This window comes from Thamnophis sirtalis, unplaced genomic scaffold (genome assembly GCF_051295495.1).
Source record: "Thamnophis sirtalis isolate CommonGarterSnake01/CBP01778 unplaced genomic scaffold, rThaSir2_p1.2 scaffold_5, whole genome shotgun sequence".
In the NCBI taxonomy this organism is placed as follows: Eukaryota; Metazoa; Chordata; class Lepidosauria; order Squamata; family Natricidae; genus Thamnophis; species Thamnophis sirtalis.
Window position 1 is genome coordinate 21,424,647 of NW_028261385.1, and position 21,299 is coordinate 21,445,945.

The 21,299-nt window shown below is 32.6% G+C and overlaps 1 protein-coding gene across 3 annotated transcripts in view; it reads left to right on the forward strand.

Moving 5' to 3' along the window:
* Positions 1-21,299, forward strand: part of NIPBL (NIPBL cohesin loading factor) — a 155,736-nt gene that overhangs the window by 72,059 nt on the left and 62,378 nt on the right. For 2 of the 3 annotated variants that reach the window (XM_087715423.1, XM_087715424.1), the window contains exons 6-10: positions 282-433; positions 1,781-1,938; positions 2,890-2,983; positions 8,721-9,353; positions 19,768-21,261. In XM_087715423.1, the coding sequence (XP_087571549.1) occupies positions 282-433; positions 1,781-1,938; positions 2,890-2,983; positions 8,721-9,353; positions 19,768-21,261 (2,531 nt within the window). The remainder of the gene's footprint in view (positions 1-281; positions 434-1,780; positions 1,939-2,889; positions 2,984-8,720; positions 9,354-19,767; positions 21,262-21,299) is intronic. The other variant, XM_087715425.1, reaches the window with a different exon arrangement.

Below are 21,299 nucleotides of genomic sequence, written 5' to 3' on the forward strand. Positions count from 1 at the left end.
ACTTGTGGGTACTCCATCTGCCTTATCAACTTTTTACCTTTTTGAAGTTTTAAATTCCACTTTTATCTTATAAGTTTTAATTTTGTTCTTAACACTGTCTTTAATCTAATTTTTATTCATCTGCTTATATTATTTTGTTATAAACTGCCCAGAGTCACTTAGGTGAGTTGGCCAGTGTGGAAATGTAATAAATAAAAAAAGTAATACAGTAATTAAATAATTAGGGAGACATTATGTTTATATTGGTGCTCTTACAGTATTTCTTTGGATTTTATTTGCAGTCGATTTGTGCCACCACAGTCAAGTTCTGGTAATAGATTCATGGCACCACAAAACAGTCCAGTGCCTAGTCCATATGCTCCTCAGAGCCCTGCAGGATATTTGCCATATTCACATCCTCCAAGTTACACGCCTCACCCACAGATGCAACAAGGTATTTTTCCTCTTTTCAGAACATGCTAAATTGTTCCATATGCACTTGGTTAAAGGAATAATTCCTTGATTAAGTTAATAGTTTTTAATAGTGCCAATTGTTAAAGAATTGGAGTTTGTGTGAGAGAAGTAACAGATTATGTGCTATGCTCACTTTAGCACCTACCTTATTCAGTGCTGTCATGCAGTCTATGGCAGATTATTAAAATGGGAATCCTGACTCAAAAATAATACAATTTTCACTGTTCCATCTTAGGCAATGAAGATGTCTAACCTGATAGTTGTTTCCATTTCTTCCTTCCCAGATGTTTCCTTTCAATGTAGTGTACTATTTCTATTACAGGGTTGGAAAGGATATGTTCAGATTATGGCAGACATTATTGTTGGTCGCACAGTCAGCCAGAAGTTTAGACTAGATTTGGCATTTTTATCCACCTATCAATTTTTCCCAAGGATAAACATGTTATTTGATGGTGTTAAAATAATTGCAGAATGTAAGCTGTTTCAGGTTTTAATTATATCATAGTTGGTCGCACTGTCAGCTAGAAATTTAGACTGGATGATGATCATGATGATTGCTTTTTGGAATGGCCTGCTGTTGTCTTGCTAGGTCTGAGAGAGTGACTAGCTGAAGCTGACCTTGTGCTTAAGGTAGAAGTGGTTTTACTTTGGATAACAATACACAAAACCATTACCCATCACAACACAGACGTTTAAGCTGACTTAAAGTTTGCAGTTTTAAAATATATCTGAAAAACTCTAAGATAAAAATCAAGGAAATTACCAATGATGATTTCTTGAAATGACATAAAGATCAATGAAACTGTTTTTATAATACAGATAATCCTTGAGTTACAATTATTCATTCAGTGACTATTCAAAGCTATGAAAGTGCTGAAAGAAAGTGCAAAGTTATGAGCCTGTCCTTGAAGGGATAAGACTTTCTGATAAGCATTTTTGGGTGATGAAGGAGAAAATTTGGGAAGCAGTGATGTAATTTGCCAAGGCACTGGGCAAGACACTGGGAGTCCCCAAGTTTTATCCACTTTTGGGTAATTTACCCAAATTTCATAAGTATTGCTCTTCCTCCTTCCCTCCCTCAATTCTCAAAACTGCACATGCGCAGCGAGCATTAGAAAACTGCGTGCGTGAAGCGAACCAGTTGTTAAATCTCACCTGGCTTTCATATAAGGAGTTGAATTGTCATGTAAAGAGTTGAATTGTTCAGAATGGAAATCAGACAGGCCTGTAAGGTAAAAAAACAGTGAGGTCTAATGCAAGATATGTAATGTGCTTGCAGAGCTGTTAGAAAATGCTTATATATGTGTTTGTATAATCTTACTTTCAGCTTCAGTATCCAGCCCTATTGTTTCAGGTGGGATGAGGAATATACACGAAAATAAGATTACAAGTCAGTTGGGCAGTTCAACCAATCACCATCCTGATAACACCAGGCATGGCTCTAGTGAAGACTACCTACACATGGTGCACAGAATAAGCAGCGAAGTAAGAGATATTTATGTTAGCCTTTAGTTTTTCTATCTCTTAATAAGGTTAATCATTAGGTAAGTGTTATAAACAAGAAAGAATTATTTTCAGAATTAATTATGTCTTTGTTTTAGTACTTGTATTATTAATTTAAGCTCAGTTTTATCTTTATGCTTTTGCTCTGTGTCCCATTTTATAAATTAGTTGACTAAAAGTGATGTCACTGCTGCTATTTGTCATTAAGCATTATATTCCAACAAAATAATCAATCTTTGTCTGATGTTTCTGTGTTCCTATATTATTTAATCATAAACATTCCACTGTATGATAACCTGAATTCTAATTTCTCTGTGCATGTTCAGAATGTTTATGCACACTTTTATTTTCATTGTGAGGCAACTTATAATTGATTTTGTTAAGCCTCATCAAATGTCCTATGAAAAAGTTTCGTTTAAATCTTTCCATGGTACTTTTCTTACTAAAGTCCTAAGTTATCACAAATAACTGTTTCAATCTTTGGATGATACAAAAGGGAATGCAGGAAAAAATGCACAAAATTCTGTAAACTGTGTATATAAATAATATGGGCTAATATTTTCTGTTTTCACTGAAGTATCTCAAGTGGTAGATGAGTTGGCTGTTTAAAACCTTTCTTTTATGTATATGTATTCCTAGGTCTACATTAGATTAAAATTGCTAGCTTTGCCAAAAACCTCTCCACAGAGCAATTTGTCTGATCTTCACATGGTTTTCAGCCTTGTGAATCATCTACTAAGAATTAAGGACAGCTCCTTAATAGCATTCCCATCCCCTGCCAAGAAAGATCTATCAGAAGGTTTCATGGCTGCCTAGAAAAGTCTTAATTTTAGTAGCAACAGTTGAAATAAAGTACGGCTGAGATATTTACAAATATTATAAATGATTGTTTAAATAATAATTTTAAAAGTTGTTCATTTCTAATTATCATAGGATGGTGATTCTTCAATAAGGAACACTACATCATTTTCCTTGAGATCACCACAGTCAGTATGTTCTCCTGCTGGAAGTGATGGAACTCCGAAAGGTACTTTTATAGTTTTGTATTCTTCTAGTTTTACTCTTCTAAAAATTCATATAAAGAAGATACTTGATATTTTCAGGAATGTGCAGTCTTGTTTGGGCAGGGTATTGCCCCTCCCTCATGATAAGACTATGACAAAAATATTAGATGGGCCAATACAAAAGAAAACAAAATATGATATTGTCAAATGGCAGTGAAATTAACCACTATTCACTTTTTATCTCCTTAAGAATTAAGTGTCGGCATCACCTTTTGGATTTGGATCCATAAGCGATCCTTGACAGAGATAAATATCTGGTTATTTAAGAAGAATTGATCTTCTGAAATGTAAAATTATTACAAATATTTAAATTCAGTATTGATTTTGAAAAATGGGAATTTTTAAAACTAAAATATTTGAAAATAAAGGTGCAAATTCCCTTTTGTCTATAAGAGAAAGTAAAATTTCATACTCTTAATTGCAGTGCCATTTCAAATTTGAATATATTTATAATTTTGAACAAACTAGCAAAATATACTATTTCCATTGTTTTGTAATTCCAATCATTCATTTTACATTGAGGTTCTGAAAGGCTACTTTGTGGGCTATTTTTGGTTCTTTACGTAGTTGAATACTACAACAATATTAGAAGTGGGGATTATTGTATAAGTGAAGAAAAAAATTCCAGTTTAAAATCATAGTTCCAATTGCTTGCTCAAAGTAGATGAACCACATACAATCTTATTCAAATAATTTGATCATTAACTTCAGTATATTATATATTTTATATTCAGCCCAAGACAGTTCCTCTTCACTCAGTATAGCCCAGGCAAGCTGAAATATTGAACACTCATTTTCCAATGGAGGGGTGTCAAACTCACGTCATTATGGTGTCATCACATGATGTATCGGGACGTTCCCCCCCTTTACTCAACTGGGCGTGGGCATGGACAGCACGTGACACACGTGGGCCGAGAGTTTGACAGCCCTGATCTAATGAATCAATGTGATCTGACTAAGAATCTGAACAGTCAGTTTACTTTGACTATTGAGTCTATTTGATTTGAACAGTTAATTTGATAAAAAGTTTGTCTTCACATATGCAATTTTCAAGTTTTGAAGCACTGAATCATATTAAAGGGATGATTTGATTCAAGTGCCTTTCAAAGTTTCAAACTGTTCCATCACTTATAGGTGTTACAGAGAGATACAAATCAACCCCCTCAGCAGGTAGTCTGCAGATCTTTGTTCTGCCTTTCTCTGAAGTCATAATGTTATTATTCAGCAAATGTAGTATTTAAAAACCAAAAAAATCTTTAAAAAAAAACTGTGTGCCCCTGATCACTGAAAGATTGCCCATCCTTGTTCTAAAAAAAAAATGGACTTCTGATGTTGTTGATTTTATGGATGAAACTTTTATCTTAATAATTAATATCATAATGCTATCTTAATTCTTTCTAATTAAATTTTATTAACAATAGTAGATATTTATTTTCTTTATTACAATAGCAGATGATAACAAATATAGCATGACTTGTAAAGACTTGTGTCAGCCTTCCAACTAAATGGATCTCTAAATAAACATGTTATTCCTGTGAGGAAAATCAATTGTGCAAGCTAGTTCTACTTTAAAAGAAAGGTATTTTCAACTGGAGAATTAATTATATACATATTTAAAAATATACACATATTCACTTTGGCTTTGATTTTCACTTTAGTACATGCTAAGCTGACAATAGTAATTACAGGAAAAAAGTAAAAGGGGAGTTATCTTGATCATTCATCTACTTCATCTAGAAAACTCTTCTTGGGTGGTCTGAAAGAATGTTCATCGACTAGGCTGCTATATAGAAGATAAAAAAAATCTTGGATTACTTTATTGTGTTCATTAAATATTTAGAGAACATTCAGATTTTTATATTATTTTTTATGAATTAAAAAAGTATGATATTTAACCATTCAATAGCTCAACAAATTCTTAGCTTAAATTATATTCTAAGTATTTGTCCCTTAATATGTTTTTGGGTGTGGTATTTGTATACCTATTAACCATTGGTATTAAAATGTTAGTGGAGATGATTTAATTATATTAATCACTGCTAAATTAATTATTTTAATTAGTTATAGAATGATAGACATTTTTGTGATTTTTTTTTGGTGAATTTTCTATTTAAGCATACTGATTTTGTTTGACACATTGGATTTTTTTATTCTTTTCTATAATAAATGCCAGAACTAACATTAGTACTGCACTTAATTTATAAGAAATATCATTTCAGAAAGGATGGCTATTTACTTTTTGGATAGTAACTGATCTTTTCTTAGAGCATTCAAAAATGATTCATTTCCATTCTATTTTATCTCCATCTTGTTAAACCAGAAGTATGCTTTTGTTGCTCAGAAATGTGTACGCTTGTTATTTTTGGTATATTAGGATTTTGTGTATTAGAACTTGTGTATTCATTCTAAAAGTCCTCTTGATTTTAAGAAAAGTCCAAGATTCTGGTACAAATTTTGATAACTTGCTACAGGTAAGTATTTACTCTTTTAATAATCATTGTCACAGAGCCATTAGGGTACATTAATCTACATTATGGTAGATTAATTACTGATAAATCCAAAAAATAACACGAGTATTTATACAGTAGAATATGATCATATGATCAGTTTCTCAAATTTGAGTTTATTTTCCTTTGTCCTCTTCCAGGAAGTGAGAGAAAATTATTGAGGGCAGATTATGTATAAAGATATAAAAATGTTTGTGGGGGTAAATATGTTGATTTTTTGTTTGTAACTTACAACTTGTTTCTATTTAATGGAGAAGAGAACATTTAATACTTAAAAGACTGAATTGATTATATACAGTATGCGGCATCAGGCCAAATTTTAAATATTTGTCAGTTTCACTTGTGAAGTTTAATTTATAAAATACTACCTTGTTCTAATATTTCAGTATAAAATTATTTATTTATTTATGCATTCAAATTAATTATGTTACAACTGTATGTCCTTCTTTTAGATCCTGTTGTTGTCAAACCTAAAGTAACGGCTTTGAATAGATTTGTAGTTCATTAACCTGTAAAAGTGTTTTAAGATTTGCATGCTGTGAAATCTCTGAATTGCTGAACTTTATAGATTTCTACAAACCATTCTATTTTGGATAAAATTATTAGTGAATTTATTTAAAAAATCAACTATGGACTGGAGTTCAATAACTAAGAATAGTATTAGTGAATAAAAATGAAGAATGTTGAAATTTTTTAATTATAATAAACAAACATAACTTTTGTGAAAAGGAGGAATTTGGGTTTGGGAATTTAAAGGGGGGGGAGAATTAAGACGCAATAAGACAGCTCATGATCTGGAACAATGTATTTTCTAGTATTTCCTAAATATATACTAAGTTATCAAACATAAATGTATTGTGCTTTAGAGTGAAATTGACTCACCTGTAAAAACAGTTGAACATTTACTTTAATGGAAGGAAAGGCTATAAGGATCCAATTAAGAAAAGATAAATTAGTGTTTGTTTAATCCACCAACTCCTGGTTGGGAAAAAAAGTAACAAAATGGAATAATAGATTTACTATTGGAATAGCAAAGCATCTCTTGATGAACATTCTAATAGAGCAACCTGAAAATTGCTGATACTAATCAAACTGAGCTATTTATTCAAGTTGCATATGAATTACTTGTTCAAGGCTTAAGAAGCAAAACAGATATAATTAAAAGACCTCTTATTCTCAGTAGGGTTCTTTTTTAAAGATAATCAATCAAGGAAATTTTCAGGTAGATCAAGCTACCCGATAAAATATTTGCAAAAATGTGTTTTTTAATCTAGATAGAGCTGTAGTCTGTATGCTTGTCTTCCTATATATTTTAGTTGTATTTATTTGCAAAATATTTTTCAAAAGATTGCATATATCAGAGCTTCAGGTTCAGTATTTCCCTTGCTGATTTCTGTTTTGTAATATCTCAAAGTTAGTTGGAAGTAAATGGTTAATGTAACTGAAATCTTGTCCAGAATAACTGTACTCAAAGAAGATTTATTAGAAGCTTGTTTTGAAAAAATGTAGAAGAGCAATTCCATAGTCCTTTTATGCAGTTTGCTTAGTGGCATAATTTATTTTCAAGAAAGTTTTCATTAGGAATTCTTACCTCTCCCATCAGTTTGAGATGAATGCATATGCAAATGCTTTAGTGCTGTTAACATAAATTGCATATTCTTTTTTATTCTTTAAAGAATACCTAATATTCTAATTAATACTGTGTTCTGTAGGTAATTCATTTTTAATGCAAAATAAATGAAAAAAAAATGAAACTTCCAGCTTCTAAAGTTCAAGAGTACATAATGTTTCTTATGATACTTTTTATAAGAGACTGTTCACAATTTATTTTGTACTTTATCTGGGATCCTGAAAACGTGTTGTGAACTCCGTATCATATGCTGGTGTGATTGCTTTGGGCAAGGAAGAAATCTACTATACAATTGCTTATATATTAAACTATAAAAATGAAGGTGACAAATACATGCCTGTGTTATATTTAGATTTTATTTTTCAAGTGTATATATGGAAAGTCACAACCTCTGGTATGCCCAAATATGGGAGGAAGTTCACTGCTTCCATTCTCTGTCCATCGGCTCGTCATAAGAGACCATCCAGACAGAAACCCAATATTTTTACTGTTGCCTTTGTTACATTTGTGTTGTATTTGTGCTGATAGTCTCCCTTTATTTATTTATCAGCACAAATACAACACACACACACACACACAATATTATTAAGTAGTGCTTCCTAGTTGCTTCACAGAATATGATGTTTTAAATCAATCTTAAATTTTCATATCTGTGATGCTAGTTGAAAACACAACAGCATCATATAAATTAGCAATCTGTTCCTACCTTATTTCTGAAGAACAGGAAGACCTAACTAAAAAAGCAAAACATTTTAGTTGGCAAATAACCATTTGAATAATTGTTTGTTTTTAAATTTTATTTATGAATTTTATCCCCACTTGAATTGTTTAATGGATTCTAGATGATATCCCAGTATTTTATTGAGACAAAAATAAGGTAAAAGTTTGTCAGAGAAAAGAAATGCATTTGTTTTATTAAAAGATGTGATAAGAAATCTACTTTGCTTATTCCCTTGAAATACATTGTCTGAACATTGGAGAGGATGTGATGCTTATAAACAATAACATAATGTACATAATGTTATGGCAACTACTCTCAAGTATGTAAATTTGCAACAATTTGTATGTACAAATGATTTCAGTTAATCACTAAAAAAAGCAAAGGCACGTAATCTGCTAGCCATTAAAAATTATTTTCCTGTGTATAAAATATGAAAGCTTTTTATGTTTGATGTTATGTGTGTATATTGTAATGGAGTTTTATTGTCTATATTTGTGCTTTCATCATTATAGTGTGTGACTAACCATTTCAGGGCTAACCTTGCATTGGCTGATGTTTGTTTAATATTTGTTTCTAATAGCTCACATCCGGAACTGAAATGTGAATGTATTACATCAAAAGTATTGCATTTTTTTTTAGAATGACTTTTCTGCTAGATGTGGATTGCCAGATTGGTAGGCATAGATTTTGTTGTAGTGGTTATTTTCAGAACTCATTTTTTATTTTGTAAATACATATATATGTATTAATATGAATTGTTAATAAAGGTGATTACATTGTGTGTGCTCTCATGAAAATATGAATCTACATAACTACTCAGTTTTTCTAAATTATTGTTCTAGGATCAAGACCACCTTTAATACTTCCATCTCAACCTCCACCTTATTCATCACCTAGAGATGTTCCCCCAGACATATTGTTAGATTCTCCAGAAAGAAAGCAAAAGAAACAAAAGAAAATGAAATTAGTCAAGGATGAAAAAGACCAGACTGAAAAAGCTGCAATGTATGATATTATTAGTTCTCCATCCAAGGACTCGACTAAACTTACATTAAGACTCAGTCGTATAAGATCTTCAGATATGGACCAGCAAGATGACATGCTTTCTGGTTTGGAAAACAGTAATGCATCGGAAGGGGATATTTCTTTTAATGTGCAGTATCCAGGACAGACATCTAAAACGCCAGTTACTCCACAGGATATTAATAGGCCTCTAAATGCTGCTCAGTGTTTACCGCAGCATGAACAAACAGCATTCCTCCAGGCGCAACAAGTGCCTGTTTTACAACCGAACACTTCAGTTTCTGCAAAACAACCTCAAAATCCTTTGGTACAGACACATCCACAGGTTTCACAGCACGGGACTATTACGCCATATGATGAAGTAGAATTGGATGCATTGGCTGAAATTGAACGGATAGAACGGGAATCAGCTATTGAAAGGGAACGGTTTTCAAAAGAAGTGCAAGACAAAGGTAAAAATGCTTGTAGTCTAAAAGATAGTTGAATATCCTTGGTGTGGAAAGATACTATACAATTGCTGCAGGAATACATTTTTGACAATGCACAGCAGGTAGTTTCAAAATATCATAATTGTAGAAGAGTATTATTTCTTATTACATACTGGCAGTTACAAAGAAATGGCCTGTTGCTCAAACCATATCTGTTCACAGTCTACATTCCTAAATCACAAAAAGCTATAGTACCTAAGCGTGCTTTAGCATATACAGGCAGTTCTGGACTTAAGAATACAATTGGGATCAGAATTTCCATTTCTAAGCAATGTGATTGTTAACTGACTCAAACCCGGTTTTACAACTTTTTTTTCCCTGCGGTCATGAAATGAATCACTGTGGTTAAGTGAATCAGATGGTCATTCAGTGAATCTGGCTTTCCCCATTCAATTTGCTTGCTGGAAGCAAGCTGGGAAGGTCACAAATGGCAGTCATGTGGCCCCAGGACACTGCAACTTCCATAAATGTATGTCAATTGCCAAGAACCCAAACCTCAATCATGTGACCATGGGGATGCCGTGATGGTCATAAGTGTACCAATCATAAGTCACTTTTTTCAGCACCGTTGTAACTTCAGACGGTCAATAAAGAGTCATAAACCAAGGATTACATCAAAACTGCCTTCACAGCATCCTAAACTAGAATCAAGCAAAGCCATATTATGGTTTAGTGTGGTGTATGAATCAGGGCAAAGACATGTTGTAAAGATCTATGTCAAACCAACACTAGAATTATGATTGACTAATTCCAAATTCTTAATGTAGGAATTGTTATAGTTTCAGAATTGTAGAGCAATTCCACTCATGTTTACTGAGAAATCTCATTGTATTTGAATGTAGGGATTGAAATTGCCATAGATTTATTACCTCAGATTTTTGAAGAATAACATCTTCTGCAATTGATCTTGTGGATGCAGAGAGATTTAAATTGTATTTTTCCCCTCAAGGAAGATGTTTTAGAAATACTTCTTGAGAAAATATTAAAACATTTAAAAAGTGCATTAAGAAAAATAGGACTTCCAAAAAAATAATTGTAGATGAATTGAAAATGAATGAAGACAAGAGGAAGGAAAAAAAACCCAAATGACTGGTCCTTGATTAACACCTGCAGTATACCATTATGTAAAATAGTTTTCTCTAATCTGGAACAAAATAAGTTCTATTTGAAGAAAGGTGGCAGATGAAGCTTCCTAAATCAATCCTGATCAGAAGAGTGTGAGATCTGTTTATAACAGAAAAAAAGTGTGAAGGGAAAACTAATAATTTTATATTTGAACTCTTGATTTACATTCCATAAATTGATATTAAATATAGTTGAGAATGGAAGAAAAAACATGATCAAATAATTGATCAGTACGATCTAGAATCTAGATAGCAGTACAATAAACAAAGATATCTCTATGATCTGGAACCATTACAAACCTGGGAGCATATCATATAATAGTCCCATTTTGATGAAATTATTAAGTGTTGGAAATCAGAGGAAGATTATTCACAAAAATTCCAGGTAATTTCAGAAAAGAAGACAATGCATTGCATAATTAATTCAAACAACTGAATTGCAAAATTGATGATACAGGAACATACCACATCTGAAATCTTAAATTGAACAATAATTATGATTTCAATTCCTCTTTACATGTGAAGAAAAGTTTAAAATAGTCAATCTTATTTTATATGCTAGAACCATATACCAAAGTACTTGTCATTAAACAGTCATTTTCAGTTAGATTGAATAGTTACTTTAAAGATACATAGTTAATTATTAAATGTTACTAGACTTGGTTCATCCTCCTCTTTTTAGAAATATACTGTGTTGCATCTTCACCTAAATGACAAAAATACAGACTTGGTAATTTATATCCTAAAACTTTACTTTGTTGCTTGTTCAAAGTACAGTATATTTTAATAATAGATTTTTAAAAAAATTCTGTATAGTTTTTTTTTTTTACTTGAAGAGAGCTTAGTAGACAACATGGATTTATTCAGAACAAACCTTGCTAAATTGATTAAATTGTCGTGGAAGAGGCTTAGTTATACTGCTGAACTGAACATACTGAGATTGTAGCAAGGTTTTGTGAAACTATCAAGATATAATTTGAGAAATGTGAACTAGAAACCTTTGAAGGATTTATATGATATTTGAACATTCATATCTGGAAATAACAGTATTTATCTTATTGTTAAAATTAGACTATTCTTAGGCATTCTTCATGAGCCATACAGATTTTATTACATTTAAATATTTTAATTCTTACTTGGAACAAGATAACATTATATCTATAACTTATATCTAAGTTATACCAAACATAGGTTGAAATTCATCATGAAAATGTAAAATATGATTAAAGCTTATGCAGGTAGTCTTTGACTTATAACCATTTGTTTAGCAACTATTTGAAGATACAATGGCACTGAAAAAAGTGCCTTATGACCAGTTTTGGCAGTTATGATTAATGCAGCATGTCCATGGTTACATGACCAAAATTTGGGTGTTTGGCAATAGGCATATATTTATAATGGTTGCAGATTCCAGGATCATGGGAGCCCCAGCTGTCAAGATCAATGGGGGACAACTGAATTGACTTAACAACTGCATGATTTACTTTATAACTGCAGTGATTTGCTTACCAACCATGCCGAAAAAGGTCGTAGCCAGGTGTAACTCACTTAACCATTTTACTAAGCAATGGAAATTCTTGTCCCAATTATGGTCATATGTCAAGGGCTACCTGTAAATGATATTGTATATTTGGGACTTATATCTGGCCCACATTTCAAGAGAAGGTTGTTTAGAAGGTAGTAGTTGGATCATGAGTCAGTACAGGTGCTCCTCAAGTTACAACCATTCATTTAACAAATGGCATTGAAAAAAGAAATTTATGACTTGTCCTTGCACTTAAGACAATCACGGCATCCCCACGGTCACATGGTCAAATTCAGGTGCATGGCAACCAGCATGTATTACAATAATTGCCTTATCATTTGGCATTTATAATCTTCATCAAAATTGATGAAGGAAGCTAGATTCTCTTAATTCCCATATAATTCTCTTAAGAAATCTACCAAAAAGATCATAAAATCTGGTGTGTCTCACTTAATAACCACATCAATAATGCAAATTCAGGTCCCAATTATGGTCGTAAATTGAGGACTACCTTTAATGTATACAAAATATCACTTGCTTTGTTACAGTGGCATAGTTACAAGGCTACATGAAATTTTATTTGTAGCATCTGTAGCTAGTGAATTATGAAATGAATTTAATCTCTATAAATCTATTAATTGGTTAGAAACTGTTCAAGGTTAAAAGCTGTTCAAGGTTGTGAACAATCTGATCATTGGAGAGCATGAGCAGATGATGCTTTTCATACCATATATTTTCTTTCATGGATTGAGCCAGTGGCTGGAGTTACCTATTGGCTTTCTGCAGATCAAAAATTCTACTCTTCTATTTTAATTTCCAGTTTCTGCTTCATATAAGCCAAATTATGCTCATTAGGTGTTATTTCAATGATATTTCAAAGTGAATTTGTTATTTTTATTTAAAGTGCACTGTTACCTGTCTTGCTTTTGTCATATATAAATTTTGAAGAACTTTGTTTCCTAGGATTTTATATGTTCTTAATTAGATAACTAATATATTTTAGTAGTGGGCTCTTTAGAGATCTAATTCTAAACTTTAATAATTTAGTACATTTTTACCTTTTGAAATGCAGATTGGGGGGGGGGCAAAAATAAAATTTAAAATATCTCAAACTTGTGGTCTACTCCCACAAAATGTAAGAATGTCTTGCATAAAACTTTTCTTCCTGGAAAATCAAAAACAAATAGTTTGCTAATTAACTAGCAGGCTACATGATATGGGGGATTGTCTTAATCCTGATAGTATTTTATAACTGGGTAGTGCTTAACCTATCAAAAATTGTACATTCACAGCCGTCTACTAATTATGTATTATTTAACACAACAGTAAGTTAATAAATCCATATGGGTAGGTTTCAGTTGATTAAGGATATTTATTATTATTTAATTATAAAATGTATACGCCCCTCATCTCGTGGTGTGAAGTGAGTTGAAATATGAACTTTGCAACATTCAGTCCTATTTGAAGAGTTTTAGAGGAGATTTCTAGTCATACATTTGTACCAATCTATATGTTTCTCCTTCTCCCCTTTGTATTTTTTTTTGAGGAGGGGAGCAGTTAGAACCCATGTTTATCATCTGTTTTAGACTTTGTTTAGAACACTGTTATGAGAGAAATGTTCTGTCATTATCTGCCATGCTCAGTATCTTTTCTGCCTTGGTAAGGTTCATCTCATAGATGGTAACATTTGACTACAAATACTTGATACACTTCTTTTCTTTTTTTCACTCTTTTTTTGGGAAGATGTTACAGGCCAGGGATCTCTCTCCATCTTTTGGCATTATTTCAGGTACTTCATTTCAGCCACTTCATTGTACTCAGGAGCTGTTAATCAAACTAGATTCTGGTAGCTGCACAATTCATTGATCTCTGTCCAGCTGGATCCCCCAGCATAACAATTTGTCAATTTCAAACTTAGCTATTCAAGATTTGCCCATTCCCTGCCCAAAATTTCATGTAACCCTAAACCACACCTAGATGGTCTTTGAATTTTCAGTGTTTTTTCACTGAAAATGTGTTTTCTCATGGAAACAATAAATAGTAAGTGCTATTTATAGTATTTATTTATTTGCTCTAAGCCAAAAGAAGTTGCATAATACTCTCTTAATAGGATATATAATTTTCACCCATTCTGATTATTAATATATTGGAAGACCCATGCTACAGTTATCAGTGTCAAAACTAATATCACAACTTGTATGAAGAATTTCAGATATTAAGCTCCTATTATTTCCTTCCTGCTTCCTCCAATTCATACACTGAAAAATGATGCTAAAATTGGGGCAATACTAGCTACACAGATATGTTCCTTGTAGTGTTTAAGTCTCAACAAAAGACCGCTACATCAATATCAATTTTGCAACCATTGTTAACTTTAAATGTTAAATTAATCTGTCAGTTACTTTGGTATCCCAATAATTCTGGCAGCATTATCAATTCCATTGCTGTATTTACTATGCTTTCAGCCATTGTTACCTCTTTTCTTTTTCCTCTTGCTTTGCCTTCTTCTGAGTAAAATAAAATTTTCTTTAAGCATCTTCTGACTTGGAAGAAGATTAATCAGACTCCAATTGTGATAAATCTTCCTTCCCACCATTGGAGTGGTTAATCAAAACCCAGTATCACATTTAGAGAGGATGTAACCCTACACTGAAAAGTTACTCAGATACACATTTTCCTGCTCTCAGAAAAGTAATAGCTGCTATAGGTTGGCTTGATGTTTCAGCTGTAATTAAAGGTCTACTTGTCTTGATAGGAGTATTAGTGTTCCAAGTGGCCAAGGATTTCTGCAAAAACAGGACTCTGTAGTACCCCTTCCCTCACTTATTCACACTTGGTCTATAAAAACAGATAACTGATTGACAAAATGAAAAATAAATAAATGCATTTTATAACTATGCTATCATCCTGTAGAACAGATTTACTGGATATGCATAGAATAATAATATATGCATTTTCAATGGGAAGAATGTCTGTACATTTGTGGAGAAGCTTTCTAAAGTTAACAGAGTCAACATTTTTGAAATTAAGATGCCCATCTGACAAAGGAACAAGTCATATTGCTCAGCATATTACGAATTGCTGTAGTAAAATTAGATTATTTAATTGTTCTAAAGTATCATGTATGGCTTTGCACATTCAAATGGACAGTTAGCTAGAATGAGATGAAAAGAATTTCTTCTAAGCAATGCAAAGTTAGGCTGCAATAATTAATAACAATATATAAAATGGTCTTATCTTCTGAACCATCAATTTTATTTATTTACCGGTAGCAATGATTCTATTACATATCATCTCAACGCTTTTCCTAAGGATAAAAAAATCATTGTCTCGCTCAATTTTAAGGGATCTATTTTTTAAATTTTTTTACATATATTCATAAGTGCCATCTTTATATCAATTTATCACTTGATATGCTATACTTTTTATGCGTTATAGGTCTTACAGAGATGTTAAAGAGGATAAATTTCTTCTGCTTATGGGAATCTTTCTTTCAAATGCCCCAGCATCCATTCTTGATAAAGTGTATATTGTCCATGTCTCAAAGGCTATAGAAGGGCTACAGCATGGCCTTCCGGAAAATATAATTGATTTTGTCAATTAATTTCAGAGCTGCCTGAATTGAGTTACTCTTTTTTCAAACACAAGTTTTCTTTAATAGGATTTAGTAAGATGAAAAGACTAATGGTACAAGAACCCCAGTCTTTTTTTTTTACAGTCTTATAGTGGACTAGAAGATGGTGGCTCTTTTTGTAAACAACAGGAAGTCTGCAGTAGATCATTTACATATCAGTAGCTTGAATCCCTATTGGACTGAGAATTACTAGTTTTTACACTTTTCCTTTTGTATTACATGTTGAATCAGAGCTGAAGATGGAAGCCAATTCTGGACTAGAGGCATCATTGTTTTATTTTCAGATAGCAATTGTACTCATTCTGAGTGTCTGGTAAACAGCTGTTGGTCTGAAAAACTCTTTTTTAAAATTTTTTTTTTAATTGTTTTAAATAAACAAAAACACAAAAAAAAGAATCATCCTTCATTACATCCTGTTGAATGGTTACAAACAGTTTTTGTGCGTTTCTATCATAATTATTACATATATTTCCTTCCCATTGAATAGTACATTTTACATCAAAAATCCAAGTATTTTACTATCAATACACCGCCATTCTCATTTAACTGAAATTATTTAAACGTGCTTTTATCTGATATCATTTGCATTCAAAAACACAACCACCCTCTGGCATTCATTGACAATCTCAACAAATCTTCTATAGCATTACATCTTATAACATATTCTAAAAGAAAACTCAATTAATAAAATATCTAAACATTTTCCCCCCTTCCCCCCCTCCAATTCACAATTTAAAGCTTTTATACAATTGCCTTTACCAATGCCAATATCATTGAACATTATCCGTTAACATTTCTTTGATTATTATTGTAGCTAATTAAGAATTATTTATTATGTATATCACATCTTCTCTCATCCGACCCAAAAGAAGAAAAAAAAAACCTACATTTTTATGCATAGTCTAAACAAGAATTTGTTAATAAGTTTTATAAGGTTTTTTTCCCCAGGTCCCAATTTGCAATTTATATCCAAATGGCTTTTACTAGTCATAAACATTATTTCATTACTATTATCATTATTATTATTATAAGTAACTAAGGATTATTTACTGTTTATATCACCTCTCCTCTCGTTAGACCGAAGAAAAATTTACTTCTTTATAACAAAATCTAAAAAAAAATTATTGATAACATTCATAGTTTTTTCCCCCCTGGTCCCAATTTGCTATTTATATCCAAATTGTTTTAACTGATTAGAGTTATTATTTCATTGTTATTGTCATAATGTATTACTTTTTAATGAATAAACATTTAAAAACAATCTAAGAAAAGTCTATAAAGTATTAAGGTTACTAACTATTAATCACCACAAATTAAATTTTTTATCATCAACGTTCATTATCAACCTGAATCTTTCCAGTAAAAAAAGAATCTTGTCTCTTTTGCCAGTTGTTGTGTCAATCTTTTTACTAATTCCTTTATAAAGTTTTTATAAACTTCTCTCCGCACTTTTTTGCTTGAAATATCTCTCAAAAGACCTTGTTGCCCTTGAACTGGTATTAATATTAGCATGTCTTTGATTTAACGTATTTCTGAAGCAGTTTCTCTTCTTAGTTCTATCATCATCACTTTTCCCCCCCCTCTGTTTTTTGAAAAAAGGGATAGAACTCCTGCATATCAAGTTCACTTTTCCATATTCTTCTATTTCCACCCAAGTTTCCTCCATCATTAAATTCATTTGTTATCTTACCGTTGTCTTCTTCATCTTCATTCATTTCTTTATTTTTTGGGACTCCAACTCCATCATCCTTTATTGTAGGAGATAGCAGTCTATCCAATTTCTTATCAAATTTCTCAGATCTTTCCGATAACTTTTGAATTTCAATCAGCAAATCTTAAAGACTCAGTGTTCCCTCATCTAAAGATTGATGCATTTTTCCAAATGAAAAAGAAGCAAGGAGAAGAAAAAAAAATCCTTCCCTTGCCAAGAGTGTTTTAAAAAAGGCAGCTGTAAAAGAAAACTCTAGTTGGTCTGAAAAACTCTTATTTTCTTAGCACCATTTCCATTTGCCTATGTCTTGGTGATGCTCCTTAACTCTTACTTATCACTATTATTCCCCTTAGATTTGCTATGTTACTGCATGTCTTCATTAAATGGGAGCTGTTGCTCACTTCCAAGTATCAATTATTAGATACTATTACATAAAAACTGTCTTTAGAGGCCTCTCTACACGTTACAAACTCTTGCTCTATGTTGAAATCACTTTTCACAGGTGAGCTACTCTCTGACTCTGTTTCAGTGCAGAGAAGTTTTCCTTAAATCTGACTCAGATCACCAACTTCATTGGAGTAATGCTGAATATGATAGAAAGTCTCATGGTCTTGCTCCAAGACAAGCCTTGAGCTGAAGTGGACTCTGCTCATGCCTTATCCTGGACCAAGTTCATCACAACAGTTTGAGTGCAACAGATGTGAGTCCAAATGATAGCACAGACTTGATTTCCAACCTTTGCATGCATCTCTGAAATCTTGATTTTTCAAATATTTCATCATTGCCAAACCCAAGAGCAGTTAGAATGTGTATTTGCATCTTAGTGCATTGATCTGTAGAACAATAAACCAGAATTAGCAGTTACTAGTTGAATTTATCTTTGAGCAGATGCAAACATATCATAATATTAAAATAGATGTGTGTTTAACAGATTAAAAATTTGGCACAGAAATATGAATGAAATTCTATTGTAGACAGTACAGCTTTTCACATCAGGATTGAACCAATCTATGTCTGTATTAGATACTGTAGCTTCCCTTTGGAACACCCCCCCCCCCCCAGGACATTCTCTTTGTCTGGAAGAACCCTACTCTAATGATTCTTTGAATTGCATTCTAAGCATTCTTAAGAACTGAGATCTTTCAGGAATTTTTTGCACATGTAGAAAGCACAGATGAAACTCATTATAGTACAGCCAAAATTAATGCTTTTGTATTGCGGGGGCATTTTTCTAGGCAAAGTCTTTTTACAGAAATAGAAAAGAATTTTATCTGTTCCTGCAACTCTTAATTATTAGCAAGTAAAGTGATTCTGTTCCACTTGGTGAAAGAAGACTGCATTCAACAAGCAGATAATCCAGATTTAAACACACTAGGGTTTTTGGGCACGCCAGCCTTCTGAGTCTTGCGCTGATTGTATGAAACAATCAAGTTTTCACTTATTTTCCCTACAGATCTATGATATTTTTCTTTAGTTTTAAGCGAAGCATATAAAATTGCTATAAATGTAATCCACCACTTCCTTAAGTTCAAACAAACATACATTTGATTCTACCTCTCATTATTCTCCATTAGAGTTCATTTGTCTGCTCTATCTTCTAAGTGGCGTTGACATTCAACTTGAGCCACAACAATATCTGTTGTTGCTGATATATGTGTGCATTTGTAAGATGTGTGTTTAATCTACCTTTCTATGACTGCCTAGAACTTTGGGCATACTTAGTGCACACTCTGGAAGAGTATGTTCATTGCTTCGAAATAATAGTTTTTTATGATGTATAAATTGGCTTGCTGTTCACCATGTATATATACATATGATCTGCAAAAATCATGGTTAACAACAATTTGCTTTTGTATATTTTGGTTCTTGAAATAATTCTCTGTTCATTATAAAAGCTGCAATCCTTATTCATTGACTTGGTATTTAAGGTCAAATATTTCCTCTCTTGGCCATCACTGAACTGGAAGAAAACATGAAGCTCAAATTGGTGCCTAAAGATTTTCAATTCTAGAATATCTTAACTAAGAGGTTGGTTATGCCAAACTCATAAATGAATATTCAGGGGATCACTCAAACTATTGAAGATACATGTAAGCAACTTGCTTCTTTGGTTTCCTTGATACATTCGAATAGATTTGTGAAAACTCAGAATTGAGGAAGTATGATAACTGAAGTATCTTTTACAGTTTCTTCCACAATTATCCATGTTGTATAAATTGTTTACAAAGAAATTAGCAAATAGTTAACAAATAATGTTCCAGAGCAATCAAAGTATATAATTGTGTATGAACATATTAAAATACATATGTTTTCACATGTCTACATAAAGTGTTCTTATCATAAAATGATAAGCACCTTTTAACATTTTTTTCTTTGATCTGCAGATAAGCCTTTAAAGAAACGAAAACAAGATTCCTTTCCACAGGAGGCTGGAGGTGCTACAGGAGGAAATAAACCAGCTTCTCAGGACACAAATTCTGCAGGAAATGGGTCACGACCAGCCTTGATGGTTAGTATCGATCTACAGCAAGCCGGAAGGGCGGACTCTCAGGCAGTTCTTACTCAGGACTTGGACATTATCAAAAAGCCTGAAGAGATAAAACAGTGTAATGATGGTTCTCTATTCATTGCCCAAGATGATGTAATTGGAGTACTAAAACTAAAAACTGAAAACTTCCCTGAAACTCTAAGGAAAAAGTCAGATTCTGAAGGTATAAAAATGGAAGTACAACATAATGAGAACAAACAAACAGGAATACAACAAAATGAGGGTAAACGGATAGAAATTAAACACTGTGAAAGCAAGCAAGCAGAAGTCAAACATGAAAGCAAACATGAAAACAGACAGGTGGATGTGAAACAAAATGAGGGCAAGCAAAATAATGGCAAGCAGGAAGCAAGACAAAGACCTGAGACTCCAAAACAAAAAAATGAAGTGAGGCCAGATACTCCAAAACAGAAAAATGAAGGCAGACCAGAAACCCCAAAGCAGAAGAATGAAGGCAGGCCAGAAACCCCTAAACACAGACATGAAAACAGGCGTGATTCTAATAAATCTTCATTGGAAAAGAAGCTCGATGTATCTAAACATAAAATGGACATTAAATCTGATCCATCCAGGGTGAAATCTGAAAAGTCTGACTCATTAAAACAGAGGACTGATGGGCGTTCAATTTCTGATTCTGTAAGACGGGATCATGATGGCCTTAAACAAAAAACTGAGGATAGAGGTGAATCAGAACGATATAGAGGAGATCCATCAAAGTTACGAAGACCAGAATATTTGCGATCTTCAAGTAAAAGCGAACATGATTCTAAACATATCATTAGAACTGATAACACAAAAGCAGAGAGACTAGACAGGAAACACAGACATGAGTCTGGTGAGTCCCGGGATAAGCTGTCATCTGGAGATCAGAGATCAAGACCGGACAGTCCTCGTATTAAACAGGAAAGTAAATTAAGAACTGATAGACCAAGTTTTAAATCACAGAACAGTAAGGATGATCGGAGGACAGATGGTAATAAAAGCAAAATGGATAGTAGTAAAGCACATGGAGATAGTAAAACTGAGTTTCCCAGTTATTTGTTGGGGGGAAGATCTGGGGCTTTAAAACATTTTATCATTCCAAAAATAAAACGTGATAAGGATGGCAATGTCATGCACGAAGTAAGGAAATCAGAATTTAAAGGTGAACCGAAGAATAAGGTTGAGAAGATTGGACTAGTAGAAGATCTAAATAAAGGAGCTAAACCAGTAGTTGTCCTGCAAAAGCTTTCTTTGGATGATGTACAAAAATTTATTAAGGATAGAGAAGACAAATCAAGAAGCTCTTGTTTCAGATCTAATAAAAACAAGTCATCCAAATCAAGTAAAGGTAAGAGTGCAACATTTTATCCTACGCTTAATGTCTTG